This window comes from Paramormyrops kingsleyae, chromosome 25, assembly GCF_048594095.1.
Source record: "Paramormyrops kingsleyae isolate MSU_618 chromosome 25, PKINGS_0.4, whole genome shotgun sequence".
Classification (NCBI taxonomy): Eukaryota; Metazoa; Chordata; class Actinopteri; order Osteoglossiformes; family Mormyridae; genus Paramormyrops; species Paramormyrops kingsleyae.
Window position 1 is genome coordinate 6,719,869 of NC_132821.1, and position 16,161 is coordinate 6,736,029.

The following is a 16,161-nucleotide window of genomic DNA, read 5'->3' on the forward strand; positions in this document are numbered from 1 at the left end:
TCTGTTTCCTTGATTAATTCTTAGTTTCCCTGATTGTTAGTGTCTTTGAGTTAATTGGTTTCACCTGTGTCCTGTTTCCCTAGTCTTTGTTAATCAGCCTCACCTGCCCTGTGTTAGTCATTACCCCTGTAGTATATTAGTTCCTGCCTTTGTTCTGTTCCCCGCTGGTTCATCGCGTCGTGTCTATGTCTATGATTGTTGTTGGTTGATGGTTTTGATATTTTCAGTGTTCTGCGTGTATTTGGTTTTTGTTATTTAGTCTTGTTTAATCCCCTTTCTGTTTTTGACCCCTTGTGGTCTTTTTGGTTTAGTTGTGTTTATAGTGTTTTCAGTTTTGTTTAATAAACCCCGTTTTTGTGTTCCTGGAGCCGCCAGTGGGTCGTCCGCCCTTTTTGTGCCTGCACCATGCCACGCTCCCGTGCCCGAACCGCCCAGAAACATGACAGTATTTGGTTAAATGCAACATATTACTTATTTAATGGTGCTTTGTGACTCTTGTAAAATGGTCAATGATATGGATCAATGTATGGTCACAGGTCTATGGATGTTTTAGCCATATACTGTATGAACACATTTAGGATCCATCACATTTGACATTCTGTGTACCTGCTACTGTGTTAATGATCGGAATCAAACCCAACAAGTGATCCCTTAATAGGTCTGCCAATATTTTCCAAAATTTGAGATGCCTTTGAGAAACTGTAGCAAGGAGTTTCTTTGCTCTATGCTGATGACCTCATCTTGTTTACACAAAGGCTTCCTCACTATGAGGCCCTTAGCAGAATGAGAGGAGAGGTGCATGATTTGACATCACTGTCTTTGTGAAAGCAGTACCATATGTGGTCACTATGAGATGTGGAGAGGGAGGGTTAAAAAGACAAAACATAAATTACTTATGTTTTCTTTATTAAACAGTGGTTTACTGTCTTTTTAAAAAGTCCCTGTCAATACTGCTGCAACCTACTCAATCAAAATAAATATCCTCTTTAGTAAATAAAATATAAATATCCATTAAGACATTTTAACAGAAATTAACATTTAGAAAATTGTACCTGATCTGTACTATATTCACATTAGCAGCTTTCAGCCTCATGTCAGACAAATATTGTCTCAAATAATACAAACCATAACAACATAAATATCCATTATGGTGCTGCATTTAAAATGTGCTGTACTTGAATTCACATTAACAACTTCCAGCTTCACATTGGGACATATGCTTGCATTCGTAGTGGTGCAGCTTCATCTACCCCTTTCTGAATGTTGCTCGGGAGAAACACAAACCGAGAGACCCATACCGAAAATTTTCGGTATGAATACGTGTGTCACATCCCGCTCCGTACGATCCCGATGTGTGCCACGCCCCCCTCATTACCTCGTGTTCAGCCCTGATTGTTCTCACCTGTTGCCTGTTCCGTTTACCTAGTCCTGTGTATATTAGTCCGCATCTCCCCATGTATGCGAGATCCGGCATTGTATTGTCAGTGGCTGTCTGTACCTGTCTGTCTTTTGACGATAAAACCCGGTTTACCGGAAGTCCTGGCTTGCTCTCGTCTGCTTCCCGGCTCGCCCGTCTCCGAACGTGACAGAATGCCGGATCTCCCAAACAACACAACGCGGGAGACCGAGCACCACCGGCAGTACCTGCTCGAGCGGGCGCGCAAACTCATACGCCGTCTAAGTGAGCGGCTCACGCGGCGGAGAGATGAACGCGTCGCCCGGAGCCTGGGCGAAGTGTTCGCGGTGGCTCCGCTTTCTACTGCAAGCGGCAAGAAGAGGCGGAACAAAGACAGAGTGCAGCAGGAAGAGGCTCCGTCTCTCTTCCTGGGGGCTTGCACTCTGCTCCCCGCCTGGGAGTTAGCCAGGCAGCCCGAGGGCTCACCGCTCCCCTGGGATGACTTCGCCGCTACCCGCCTGCTCGGCGTCCACGGTGAGATGCCGCCTCCGCGGGAGGCATATCCATACCGGCCGGAGCGCCTGCACGGAAAAGGGATCAGCCCGGTGAGAGACGCGATTCCCCGGGTTTCTAGAGCCCTTAAAGGGGCAGTCCTGGACCTGCCCGCTCCAGACCCGCCTGCTCCGGACGTACCAGCAGCGCCTGCTGCTGTAGCCGCCGATCTGCCCGCGGCTGCGCTGCCTGCTGCTGTCGCCGCCGATCTGCCCGCGGCACCGCCTGCTGCAGCTGCCGCCGCTCTGCCCGTTGCACCGCCTGCTGCAGCTGCCGCCGCTGTGCCCGCGGCACCGCCTGTCCTGCCTGACTCACCTGAACTACCGGCGCCTGCACTGCCTGTCTGGCCTGTCCTGCCGGTGCCTGAGCTGGCCGTGGTTGCGCCCCCTGCTGGCTGCGTGATGGCGGTGCCCGCTGCGGCGCCCCTTGCTGGCCGTGTGATGGTGGCGCCCGCTGCGGCACTCCCTGCTGACCACGTGACGGCGGCGCCCCCTGCTGGTCGCACGCCTGCAGCTGCCTCCGCTCTGCCCGAGGCGCCCCCTGCTGGCCGCACGCCGGCGGAAGAAGACGCCGCTCTGCCCGCGCTGGCTCCTGCTGGCCACTCGCCTGCCCTGCCCGTCTTGCCTGTCCTGCCCGGCCAGCCCTGCTCCTGCTCGCCTGTCCTGCCCGGTCAGCCCTGCTCCTGCTCGCCTGTCCTGCCCGGACAGCTCTGCTCCTGCTCGCCTGTCCTGCCCGGACAGCCCTGCTCCTGCTCGCCTGTCCTGCCGGCGCCTGAACTGCCTGAGGTGGCCGCGGTTCGCCCGCTGCGGCGCCCCCTGCTGGCCGCGTGATGGCGGCGCCCGCTGCGGCGCTCCCTGCTGGTTACATGCTGGCGGCACCCGCCGAGGTGCCCCCTGCTGACCGTACGCCCAAGGCGCCTGCAGTGGCCCCTGCTCTGCCTGCAGCGCCCCCTGCTGGCCGCTCGCCTGACCTGCCCGTCTGGCCTCTGGCTGCACCGCCTGCGGCCACGCCCGCGGCTGCATCGCCGGCTGCTGCCGCTGCTCTGCCCGCGGCGTCCCCTGTTGGCAGCTCGCCGGTCCAGCCCTGCTTGCCTGTCCAGCCGGTCCAGCCCTGCTTGCCGGCGGCTCCGCCTGCTGCAGTGGCCACGCCCGTGGCCCCGCCCGAGACTCAGACTCCTGTCCCCGAGGGGGACCTTGAGTGGGATCCCTCGGGGACCGTCCTATGGACCCCAGATCCCTCTCCCTGCAGGGACCCACGCCCCTTAGGACCCCACCTGTCAGTGTCCCGAAAGGGATGGGGCCATAGGCGTGGGGCCCGGTTCCCGCCCGCCCTGCCCCCTGGCTCGCCTTGGCTGGGGCTCCGGGGCCGCCTGCAGTTCCTCCGGCTCGGGGTCGGCGGTCGTCTCCGGGTCCCCCCCTGGTTCCGCGGTGCCGGTCCTCGGTCGCGCCTCCGGCTCCTTGTCGGTCGCCTCCGGGCCCCCTGCTCCGGCTGAGCGTCGGACGGCGCCTTCGCCGGCTCCGGCTGCGCCTCCGCCTGCCGCGGCTTCCCCCTCCTGCCTGCCTTCACTGGTGCTCCCTCCGTGTCCCTTCCATCACTCCCTCGTCCCGTTCCCTTGGCCCCTGGGTGGTCCCCTCCTGCTCCCTCCTCCCTCTCCCCTGCGGCCCCTCCGGCCGCTGCCCGTTGCCCGCCTGGGCTCCCTCGTGCTCCCCTTGTTCCTCCTCCGTTCCCATCTGTCCCTCCTGCCTTTGTTCCTCGTCCCTCTCTGTCTCCTCCGTTCACTCCTGGCCCTTTTGTTCCGCCTTTCTCCCCTCCTTCTGTGTCTCCCTTCCTGGTTTGTCTGTCCGCCTTCCCGGTTCTGTGTCGTGTCTTGTCTTGTTCTGCGTCTCCGTTCTGTTCCCTGTTTTTGGTTGACGTTCTGCTTTGTTTTCCAGGTCCTGTTTTCCCGGTTCCCGGTGTGCGCGCCTTTGGGGGGGGTTCTGTCACATCCCGCTCCGTACGATCCCGATGTGTGCCACGCCCCCCTCATTACCTCGTGTTCAGCCCTGATTGTTCTCACCTGTTGCCTGTTCCGTTTACGTAGTCCTGTGTATATTAGTCCGCGTCTCCCCATGTATGCGAGATCCGGCATTGTATTGTCAGTGGCTGTCTGTACCTGTCTGTCTTTTGACGATTAAACCCGGTTTACCGGAATTCCTGGCTTGCTCTCGTCTGCTTCCCGGCTCGCCCGTCTCCGAACGTGACAACGTGTACTGTCACACTCCTAAATTTATGTGTGTGTGTGTATATATATATATATAACTTGTCAATGTCTCTATTAATTTTTCTCCTCTTCTGCTCTGAAAGATGGTGAATAAGGGCAATACCATCCATTAATAGTCTCTATAATCAGTGTATAAAATTATTTTTTCAAGCAAAAGTCTTACATTTAGCTTACAACCAGGAAGGAATACAACTGGATACATTAAAAATCTTTGCTCATGCTATTGAGCTATCAAAAAAGAAATACGATAACTAGGGCTGTCAAAATTAACAGGTTAACGCGGATTAATCCATCATCGTGATTAATCTGATTAAAATTTTTAAAGCAATTAACCAATCTGCAGCGCAGAATGACACTAAATCCCTGAAATGCCTCTGTCAACCCATTTCGGGCAGTTTTGGTGCGTTCCATTTGCCCTGGGAACTCGTTAAGTGACAACATGCGCACTCCCATTTCTCGGAGATCCGAGAAATATCTCGTAGCAGCACAGAGGATCCGGAGTTCAGAATCTGAGATGGCTGCGCCCTTTATCATCAGAAGGGAAAGTTGTAATTTTATACTGTTTAAGCACTACTTCTCATTTGTGGCTCATTAAATCGGTCGCACACACTATACTGTCCAATTTATGTGGACGTGTTGCTACGGAGTTTTATACATAAAGCACGGCGCATAATGTGTTATCAACTGATATTGCTAACAATGGCAATTATTTTGGTGCTAACGATGTCTGAACGGTTTTATATTAAGTTTATGGTGCTGATGAAGAATATGACTTCGATTTTGCCAGACTGGTTCTAGTTTCTGAGATATTTAGCAGTTAATTATTTTTATTTTAGTTACAACTACAACAGTCTAACATCATACAAAAAAGAAATTAAAAATATCTAACAGTGACAGGGAAAACTTCTGTATGATTTGATGAATTAATACAATATTAATTAGTTGTTAATTGTTATTATTGTCAATGCTTCAAAAAACGCTGTTTATGCGATTTCCTTTTATGCGTGTCATCAGGATAATCACGTTGGAGAGACTCCAACAGTATTCTGCCATCATGTGTATGTCCCATCTGCCTTGATATCTCTCCTCCATCACCTTCATATCCTGGTGGAACCTCTTGCCTTGTTCCTCGCTGAAGTCTCCAAGGTTATCTGGAAATCTGTACCTGTCTGATAATGTAGCGGCCCGTTTACCAATTTGAGCTTTTAAAATGTATTTTAATGAAGTTGATGTTACGTTTAGTTAAGTTATTTAAGTAATAATTAAGTAACTTTAAGTATATTTAACGGCATTTACTTCACTGCGTTTGTGCCTGCAGATGAATCTTCAGCGAAGCTTCAAAATGAAAAACGCGCGTTAGGTGTGTTGATCCGCCCAGCCTCTGTAACGAGTCCGTGTTTGGACTGGGTGTTTTCTGTGGGCGGGGCCTCACTCTGGCAGGTTAATAAAAATGAATGCGACTGTCGGGCGGATCTGCCGACTTGAGGGCGGATCCGCCCCGCAGTCCGCTGCTATCTGGGTGTTTAAATGGCTATGGAGATCTTTATGCTCATATTAACTCCCAAATTTCTGAAGTTAGCAAGCATATCCTGCACCAATTCTTCATAATTGTCTGCTCTGTGATTACTCAAGTAGTTCTTCACAACAGAGACAAAACTCTTCCAGGCCGAAGCCTCAGTGTCATTCAAGCATTTGGTAAATGCAGGCTCTTCTTGATTAAGTCATAATTTTTACATGTATTTATATACTTATATACTTATTAAGACAGAACTTTTTGGGTATAAACCAATACTGGTTTATAAAGTTAACAAACTTATACTGTAGCTGACTACTCTGCAAATTCACAGTTGAATTCTGGCTTCAAAAAGTCGCTTTTATAGCATTGTAGGCCTACAAATTGAAATACAAAATAATTATATGGGATATTTCATTACTTAAGACACTGTTAAAGAGTCAAAAGACAGACCAAAAGCCATTGCATTTGTTATCACACACAAGTCGCATTGGGGGAATGCATTATTTTCATGGATGTCCATTATCTCAAAAACTAGAACCAATTCAGCAAAAGTAATGGGATTTTTGAATTCAGCATACTCAAAATACCCTAAATCCATTCGAAAAACCTTGGAACCTGAAAAAAAAAATTTCTTTGTAGACCTGTGTTATTCATTCAGAAACTCAAGGTTGAACATGGTGAGCCATTCCAATTTGTTCCCCAAAATGCAATGCAGTCATATGACGCTTTAAAAAAAACGCATAAACCCAAATTATCTCACTGGAACATTCCCGTGTATATTACGACTGGGCCTGGTGACAACCACAGTCTTTACTAGTCCATGCACTGATATCCAATTAGATATGCTGCCTGCATTGAAGGCATTGCCGTCACAAATGCAAGAACAGAAACCACAATCACGGGGCCAAAGCCCACAGGCATCAACATGATAGCCGTAGACGCGCCTTGGTCCTTGTCTCATTTCTGCTAACAAGAAAACAAACGGCTTCTCACGTGTGGAGGTAGAGAGCAACCTGAGAGTGTGTCAATCAGCAGTGCACGGCAGGCATGCTGTGAGTCACAAATCACATAAATCAGGGCACGGCACGTAAATCACTGATGACTCTACATATATACACATATATACATATGTATTTGTGCACATGAAATTTTACACATACTATTAACACTACACCATCTATCTTCCTACAGAGTAAGCATAAACAAGGTCTTTCAACCAGGTTTTTTTCTTAATTACACCATTCTCTGTAAACTCTACATATTTTTGTGTGTGAAAATCCCAGGAAGGTGCTGGACCCAATGTGTGTGACATATAATTTTGTGTATATGAAATACAGCTATGCATTTGGAACAGCTTCAGGATTTATAATGTGACAGTCTACCCGCGGAGGGGGGGGGGGGGGGGGGGGGGTACCACTGGTTACCAGCAGGGGGCGATCAGCACCATGCTTGGCTGACCACAAAAGGTGTCGACAGGACTCGGCTGGCAGCTGCTAATTGCTGAAATCAGGGGAGACAAATGGTAATGCAGTTAGCTTAGGCTCTGTCTGCCAGTGAAGCTAGACAACCTGGAGGACAACCGCCCCGAGGGGGCTACTGCCTCCTGGCCACCCATCCACACCACCCTGCCCACCTGTTTGGGGGGGGGGGGGCGGGGCAGCGATGAGTCACACAACCTAAATTTACCTGTATTCCCTAAATAAATTTCACCCCCTCTGAGGCATTTGTCTGCACCCTCGTCTCTCATGACTCCTTTCTGGCCACAGATTCCTGACACGTTTCGATTTTTGTATTTTTGAAAAATAAACAGGAACTGAAATACCTAAGTACCATCTTCAAAGCCAATATTAGACTATCTTTGGTGGTGGAGACACATTGCAATATATTATACTCTAGTAATACAGATGCTCCTCTACTTACGAATGAGTTACGTTCCGAATGGCCGTTCGTAACTTGAAATGTTCGTAAGTCGTTATTCAACATCATTTTAAGGGTATACGCAAGTACAAAGAACTAAGATGCTGGGAGTACGCACGCTACGCTGCTGCGCGGCGGGAGTAGCAGCCAGAAGTCGTACTAGGCGGAATTGGCGCGCAGAAAAAAAAATTGATGTTGTGGACAGGAAATGGGAGCCCAAGGAACACAATTTGGGCTTAACAGTCCTCTTCGTTTGTATGTATGAAAGTTTATAAGTAGATGAACATCTGTATTATGGTGCAGACAGAAACATGGAGTAACTGCACACTTATAATAATAATAATGATACATTTTATTTATATAGCGCTTTTACAAGAACTCAAAGACGCCTTACAGAGAAAGTACACAGAAAACAGATTACACATTATGCATATGGAAGGTTAAATGCCAAAAAGAAAGGTTTTTAGCTTGGTTTTAAAATTTGAAACAGAGGTCGATAAACAGATGGCAGTAGGTAGTGAGTTCCAAAGGCGGGGAGCTAAACGGGAGAATGCACGGTCACCATAGCTATGTAATTTGGAAGGGGGGATGAGGAGAGAGCCAGTAGAGGAAGATCTAAGACTGCGGGGAGGCTGGTAGGGTAGAAGCAAATCAGTAAGATATGGGGGACCTTGATTATTAAGAGCTTTAAATGTCAGAAGCAGAATTTTGAAATGAATGCGCTCTTTTATGGGGAGCCAGTGCAGGCTCTGCAGAACGGGTGTGATGTGTTGATAGGAGCGGGTGTGAGTAAGGAGGGGGGCAGCAGAGTTCTGAACTATCTGAAGTTCATGAAGAGATTTAGCGGAGATACCAGCGAGTAGTGAATTGCAGTAGTCAAGACGGGTAGGGACAGCCTTCAGAGTAGCTTTCGGTCCTTCTTGCAAATCTATCACGCATATTTTGAACACTGAATATTAGGCCAGTTTTCAAGTTCAGCTTTTTGAAGGATGAAAGAGGAAATCTGTTTTACATTCTGCGTTGAGGTTGCTCCTGCTCTCATGGATGATCTCATGGACAGCAGCTGATTTTATCTTGGTGTTCATGAAGCCACTATCAGCAGCCAGTGTGTATGGGCGAATTACCATCATGAAATGTGGGAACATCATAAAGGGATCAGTGTTTGCACAGAAAGATATATTTGCTCCTATAAAAAGGCCTCATTTCTTGTAAGTTATACGATTATCGATCCATCCAAGATCTGAACTGGGGTCATCAGAGCCTATCCTGGGAACAATGGGTGCAGGCAGGAACCAACACACCACAAGGCACACACACTCACGTGGCCAATTTAGAGTCACCGATTAACCTGTCCTGCACACTTTTAGACTGTGGGAGGAAACCAGAGCCCCCAGCAGAAACCCACATGAACACAGGGAGAGCATGTGAACTCCACACAGAAAGGTCCTACGCCTGACCCGGGGAACGAACCCAGGACCTTCTTGCTGTGAGGCAGCAACGCTAACCACCGCACCACCCACATGACATGATTATGTGATGCAATAATCAAACACAATGATTCTCAAGATAAGGCTTCCCATAACAGCAAGCGTTGTGTGTCAAAGGTGTCCTTATGCATTCTCCAAACATAAACTATTCCAGGCGCAAGAAAAATTATGGAAGACCTTTAATTCCCAATTGCTTGTGTAAGATTATCTGGTAACACTTTGCTTGAGGCACAAATACTTAGTAATAACTCAAGTACTACTGAAGTACAAATTATGAACAAATATAATCACTACTTGAGATAAAACATGCATCCATTCATTAATGATGAACATGAGATCAGTATGTAACTAAGACTAAGTCTGTGGTTTATTAATACTGTACATAAGTAATAGCATAATACTATATCATTTGTACCCCCTCAAGTAAAGCGTTCCTGATTACTTTAACAGAAATTGTAAAGTTTTACCAAGTTATATTATCTGCTTACAAACAACTTAATATTTTAGAGAACATTGACTGGATGAAGACGGAGCTAAACAGGAAGCTTTTGGGCATGGTATGACAAACCCGATTGGTGTCTTCAACACTTTTAGAGTCTAACTATTTTACAGACACTTCATTCATAGTTTGGTGAACTGACTGCTTACACTGGGTTTTTGTAAAGACTGAGTCGCAGATGTCGAATATACTGTAACTATCCAGCTATGCCTGTCAGTGAGCTCTGAATTGTGGCCACTGTTTCCCATAGCTCATACATGTAATTTTGCCGTTTTTGCTACCAGTGTACCTGCGGTTCTGGCAGTGACTATATAGCATCTTTGTAATTCTGCTAGTTGCCTTGTGTTACAGTGCTGTTGGTTACATACTGCTATCGAGCATTCAAGTTAACATGCTTTTAGAACTCAAGTTAACACTTTTGTAGCTGTATTGGTACTTGTGGTTTAGTTATCATCCTTTTATGAGCTATTTTTTATTATGTTTTCTATGCCCCATATGTATGTATGTGTGTGTATGTGTATATACATATTTTATTTATTAATTTATTTTTTTTAAGCAATAACCCATTGGTCCTTTGATCTGCAAATGACACTGTTTATGTACTACAGCTCCAGAGCCTATCGGAGTCCATATGCATTACTTTTGGCACTAGACCATAATGAGTGAGAATAAACATCTGAATAATCTTAGAAATACAATATGATCTGGGACGTTTCTGAAGTTTTTATCATTGAGAACCACAAGTCCTTCAAACAATGCATATATGTATAAATGAATATAGCAGCCACCAGTTTTCTAGAAGGCTTCAAAATAAAAATCCGTTCATTGGGAAATTATGCCCTGTATGTATGGTCCAGTGAAGGAGTTAGAGTAAGAAAGTAACAGGTACCATGTGACCAAAAGATGGCTGGTTTGCCCGTTACCCTTCAGCAAGGTTTATAGCCCTATTTATCTAAATGAAAAAGAAGTCTGTACAAAGGGAATTTAAAATTGTCAGGGTGCACTGTGAGTCACGGGATAAAAGCATCCATCAATAATGCAAAAGTACTAGTATAATGGGCCAATATAATTCAATAATTCACCCAAGGAAAGTTTACTTGGGACCAGTAGGGATGCACCATAGATGCATGCATGTGGTGAGATATCTCACAATAAACTTCCAGACTGAAGCCTGATATTATCAGCATATCACAAAAATTTAAGTTTTGTTTAAGTCTGATGAAAGGCAGAGTTTGCTTTAAAACAGGGATGGACAACTTTAGTCTTCAGTCGGGCCATAAAATTTATTAACAGATATGACAGGCCCAGTCAGATTTGTCAAGTGCGGGGGTGTTGGCCCAGCACATACCAGCAAATTATTTTGTTGTATATTTAGAACGGAACTCTACAGTTTTCTGTAGTTAGGCTGTAGAACATCTTAAATCAGCATAAAATATCACATATGAATAATAATTCATAGACACACATAGGCCTATATATTAACAACAAACCAGCATATTGTTTTAAAATACTGCCAAAATACTGTTTATCGTGGTATAATGTGAAAAACACACAAGGGAGGAGTAAGAGCAATGTGAACTACATAAAATATACGAGCCGGGGGAGGCTTGGGTGGTATCTAATTTTGCTGCAGTGATACCACCCAGTACTGTTAAATGAAACACCAAAAAAAATGTATAATAATACAGATGCTCCTCTGCTTACGTACTTTCAACTTATGAATTTTCAGACATACGAACGAAGAAGACTGTAAGTCCAAATTGTGTTCCTTGGGCTCCCGTTTCTTGTCCGCAACATCAATTTTTTTTCTGCGCGCCAGTTCCGCCTAGTACGACTTCTGGCTGCTACTCCCGCCGCACAGTAGCGTAGCGTGCGTACTCCCAGCATCCTAGTTCTTTGTACTTGTGTATACCCTTAAAATGATGTTGAATAACAACTTACAAACACTTCAATTAAGAACGGCCGTTCGGAACGTATCTAAGTCTTAAGTAGAGGAGCATCTGTATATACATATATATATCTCAGAGTATAGCATCAAGTCAATTAAACTTCTGGGCTATTGATCTGGTCAGCTAAGTAGCAGAGGGGGTTGTTAATTTCTTTTAGCTGCTTTGGTGTTAATGAAATTAACAACAGGTGCACTAGAGGAGCGACAATGACACGACCCCCAAAACAGGAATGGTTTAACAGGTAGAGGCCAATGACATTTTTCCCTCCTCATTTTTTCTGACTGTTTTTTCACTAGTTTTACATTTGGCTACCGTCAGTGTCACTACTGGTAGCATGAGGTGATACCTGGACCCTACAGAGGTTGCACAGGTAGTCCAACTCCTCCAGGATGGTGCATCAATACCTGCCATTGCCAGAAGGTTTGCTGTGTCTCCTAGCAAAGTCTCAAGGGCATGGAGGAGATTCTAGGAGACAGGCAGTTACTGTAGGAGAGCTAGACAGGGCCCAGTGTCCTCTATTGGGCCTTGTGTTCACTGCCCGGCACCATGGAGCTCGTTGGCATTTGCCATAGAATTACAGGTCTGCCACTGGCACCCTGTGCCTTTCACAGATGAGAGCAGGTTCACCCTGAGCATATGTCACAGATGTGAAAGGGTCTGGAGAAGCCATGAGAACGTTATGCTGCCTGTAACATTCAGCATGACTGGTTTGGTGGTGGGTCAGTGATGGTCTGGGGAGGCATATCCATGGGGGGACACACAGACCTCTACAGGCTAGACAACGGCACCTTGACTGCCATTAGGTATCGGGATGAAATCCTTGGTCCCATTGTCAGACCCTACGCTGGTGCAGTGGGTCCTGGGCTCCTCCTGGTGCACGACAATGCCCGGCCTCATGTGGTGAAAGTACGCAGACAGTTCCTGGAGGATGAATGAATTGATACCATTGACTGGGTCCCACTCTCGCCTGACCTAAATCCAATAGAACTCCTCTGGGACATTATGTTTCGGTCCATCAGATCCCGCCTGGTTGCACCTTAGACTGTCCAGGAGCTCAGTGTTGCCCTGGTTCAGATCTGGGAGGAGATCCCCCAGGACACCATCTGTTGTCTCATTAGGAGGATGCCCCGACATTGTCAGGCATGCATACAAGCACATGGGGGCCATACAAACTACTGAGTATGATTATGAATTGCTGCAATGAAATTTCGGCAAAACGGACCAGACTGCCGCATCATTTTTTCCACTTTGATTTTCGGGATGGATTTGGACACATTCATAAATGCTTTCCGCTTTATGGTTGGAGTCAGGCCATCAAAACAGAGTCCTATATGTGGTTTGCGTTGCCTTAAAATAATGATGTGCGCCCGGCCACGGCTCGTTTATAACACACCGCTCCAACGAGCGGAAAGCATGTACAAAATCATTTGCTATTTTGACAACGTGCGCACATGCTGTGAAAGTGAGGAATGCATTAATATAAAACTAGCAAAACCACTTTGCGTCGCACTTTATGCTGCTGGAAAATATGGCCCCTAATGTTTTACATTTCTGCCGATAACTGTTTTTACCTCCTCATAGTGGTTAGGTAGCATGATATGCTAGCATTAATTTCAAAGTGTTTTTATTCAGTTCATTTATAAAAACAGACATTTAATATCTGTGTACAGCGAGCAGACCGGAGTGGAGGGGGTCAAACGCGGCTGCTCAAATTCCAATACTATGACAGCAATGCCATGCAGCAGTGACTACAGAGATGGGAGAAATTATGCTTTGAAGCCTCGAGCAGATTGGATTATCATGTGCTGTCAGTCAAAGGCTGGTTCATATAAGTTCTCGTTTTTGCTTCATTCATTCCCTAAGGGATAAACCCAGCCCAATTTAGGAGGAGTTCAAACATTTTTTTTTCCCGTATTAATAGGTGTTTAAAAAGCTGCAGTGAAGAACTCTATAGTAGATCAGTGGTATAAGAGGGATGGGTGACAATCAGTGAATTTTTACCGGGGACTATATAGTGAACAGAATGATACCCTTTACATTCCTATAATACAAAACAGTTCAGTTTTTAGTGCATTACAGAAATGCTCTTGGATAACATCTCCTATCTCCTTTCTTGGTGTTATTAAAATTGTTTCACACAACCAAATAGAAATGCTTCTGGAAGACTTGATGAATAACCAGCAACCATCGCCATTCTTTGGTACAGTCATTTGGACATAACCTGAATATACATACCCTCCCTGGGTAACAATAGGGTTACGATCTGATAAACCTGTCGTAATGTGAAAATTTTGTAAGGTGAAAATGCATTTTACTACAGTACACCTAACCCAACAAACATCATAGCCTGGCCTACCTTAAACATGCTGAGAACACTCACATTACCCTACAGCTGGGCAGAATCATTAACACAAAGCCTATTTTATAATAAAGTGTTTAATAATTTATGTAACTTACTGAATAATCATACCCAGCATAAAGGCGTAATATCGCAACATGGACCATTGTAACCCTGGGAGCATCTATACTTTTTTTTCTACATTAAATAAAGCACCAAAATGACTCAGCAGCCGGTCGAATGAGCTGAGATAACCAGGATGCTGACATTTAAGAGTCCATCAGCCTGCAGGGCGTGAGCATGTCTGACCAGTGGGTGAACCGGCCCTTATGCAGGGACACTGAAAAGCGTTTATAAGTCCATCTCAGAGGGACAAAGAAAGCAGCAAGCAGAGGTGATGCCCTGTGAAGCACAGAGAGACACGGTGCAAACGGCAGTGACAGGCAGCACTCACAGAGAGACACGGTGCAAACGGCAGTGACAGGCAGCACTCACAGAGAGACACGGTGCAAACGGCAGTGACAGGCAGCACTCACAGAGAGACACGGTGCAAACGGCAGTGTCAGGCAGCACTCACAGAGAGACACGGTGCAAACGGCAGTGTCAGGCAGCACTCACAGAGAGACACGGTGCAAACGGCAGTGACAGGCAGCACTCACAGCTCTCGATCTCAAGGGTGCAGTTCTGCTCATCCAGGGGGTATCTGCGGAGGTCCATCATGCAGGCGGCCGTGGTGGTGATTCTGCCAGGAAGAGGGAGGCTTGTTAATGAAGCCCCCCCCAAGGCGTCATGTAACGCTGCAGGCAAACCGTAGGCTTGGTCAAGGCCTTGGACCTCTAACCAAGCCTTTTAGCTTCAGAATCCAAGAAGTAAACAGTTATGCAAGAAAGAGAATTAGGCCTCAGTTATTGTTCTCCACTATTGTGTAATGCTTTTAAGAAACTACTGCAAATAATAAAAAACAATATTAATCACTGGACTGTACACTCTACACATGATGGTTATACTTTTAATATCCTTATATTTTATAATTCATACTGTAAGGTTATTTAGACGCACTCAAAGCATCTCCAACTGGATTCTGCATTAAACTCAGCAATGTTTGGTCAGATACCACATTTATCTGCAAACTACTTAATTTCTTCTCTACCAGCACCAGCATGTCTGAAATTCTCTCCAGTGTATCTGAGTTATGATTACAGCTAATGAAAGATTAACCAGAAAATATCAGGATTGCATAATGTGTCCCTTATGACCTGGGATCTGAAGTGAAGTAGTTTTATTAATATTATTTTATTGTTTTAGTTAAAAAAAAAAAAACTTGAAAAAATGGATGTCAAACACAACATCCTTACACTGTTCTGGTGAAAAGACTCCCATATCTTTTTGGCAGCCGTCATATGGAACGGTGAACCCGTAGTCTGGCTGATGCCAGCCATCGATACTCGGTGTGGGATGACATGGGGTGCTGTAGAGAGTCCAATACCTGTGTCTGGATGGTAGATGCAGATGTCATGGGGTTCTGTAATGGTTGGCGCACAATATGACAATCCTTGTACTGAGTGCCGAGCATTACAGAGCCCCATGACATCTGCGCCTGCCATCCAGACACAGGTACAAGACGACACAATCCTTGTATTGATTTGGTTAACCGGAAACTTCACGACATGTGTGGGTACCCTCACGTGCCCTTTGGTTCCAACATTGGGTGACTGTGACATCTGCATGCCCCAAATGCCAGGCAATTGCACAATACGACCACCCAACTTCATGCAAACTCACAATGTGACCGATTAAACTCCGTAAAGTGCTGGTGATGCGGTCTAATGCATCTGCGAGGCATGCTCTGTGTCTGGTGACTAGATGTGCCAGCTCTCTGCAAATCAAATGATTTACATACCCATTGCTGGTTTGCATGTGTAAAAAATTAGATCCAAATCAGACCATTACTTCTGGGTGCTTAACTTTTTTTGTCACTGAGTATATGAATATATTATATATATATTAAATATGCTGCTTATAACTGCCAGAGATAATCAGTGTTCCTTCAGACTCCTGTATGCCAGTACCAGTCTGACAATGGGACCATTGACTGCCAGTATGAAGGTAAGCACATGACATAGTTACAGTGATGCTGAAATGGTCACTGGGATTGCAGTCTCTGTAGCTTTCAACAGTAAAAAAAAGCCTTAAGAAAGGACTTAACAAAAAAGCTGCAAGGTGCGATGTGGCTCAGTGGGTTACAAT

The 16,161-nt window shown here is 46.0% G+C and overlaps 1 protein-coding gene across 3 annotated transcripts in view; it reads right to left on the bottom strand.

The window, feature by feature from the left end:
• gabrb1 (gamma-aminobutyric acid type A receptor subunit beta1) overlaps positions 1–16,161 on the bottom strand; it is a 106,847-nt gene that overhangs the window by 23,920 nt on the left and 66,766 nt on the right. For all 3 annotated transcript variants that reach the window (XR_011985669.1, XM_023838700.2, XM_023838699.2), the window contains exon 5: positions 14,574–14,656. Coding sequence is in view for 2 of the 3 variants with exons in the window: in XM_023838700.2 (XP_023694468.1) it covers positions 14,574–14,656 (83 nt within the window). In the remaining variant the exon portion in view is untranslated. The remainder of the gene's footprint in view (positions 1–14,573; positions 14,657–16,161) is intronic.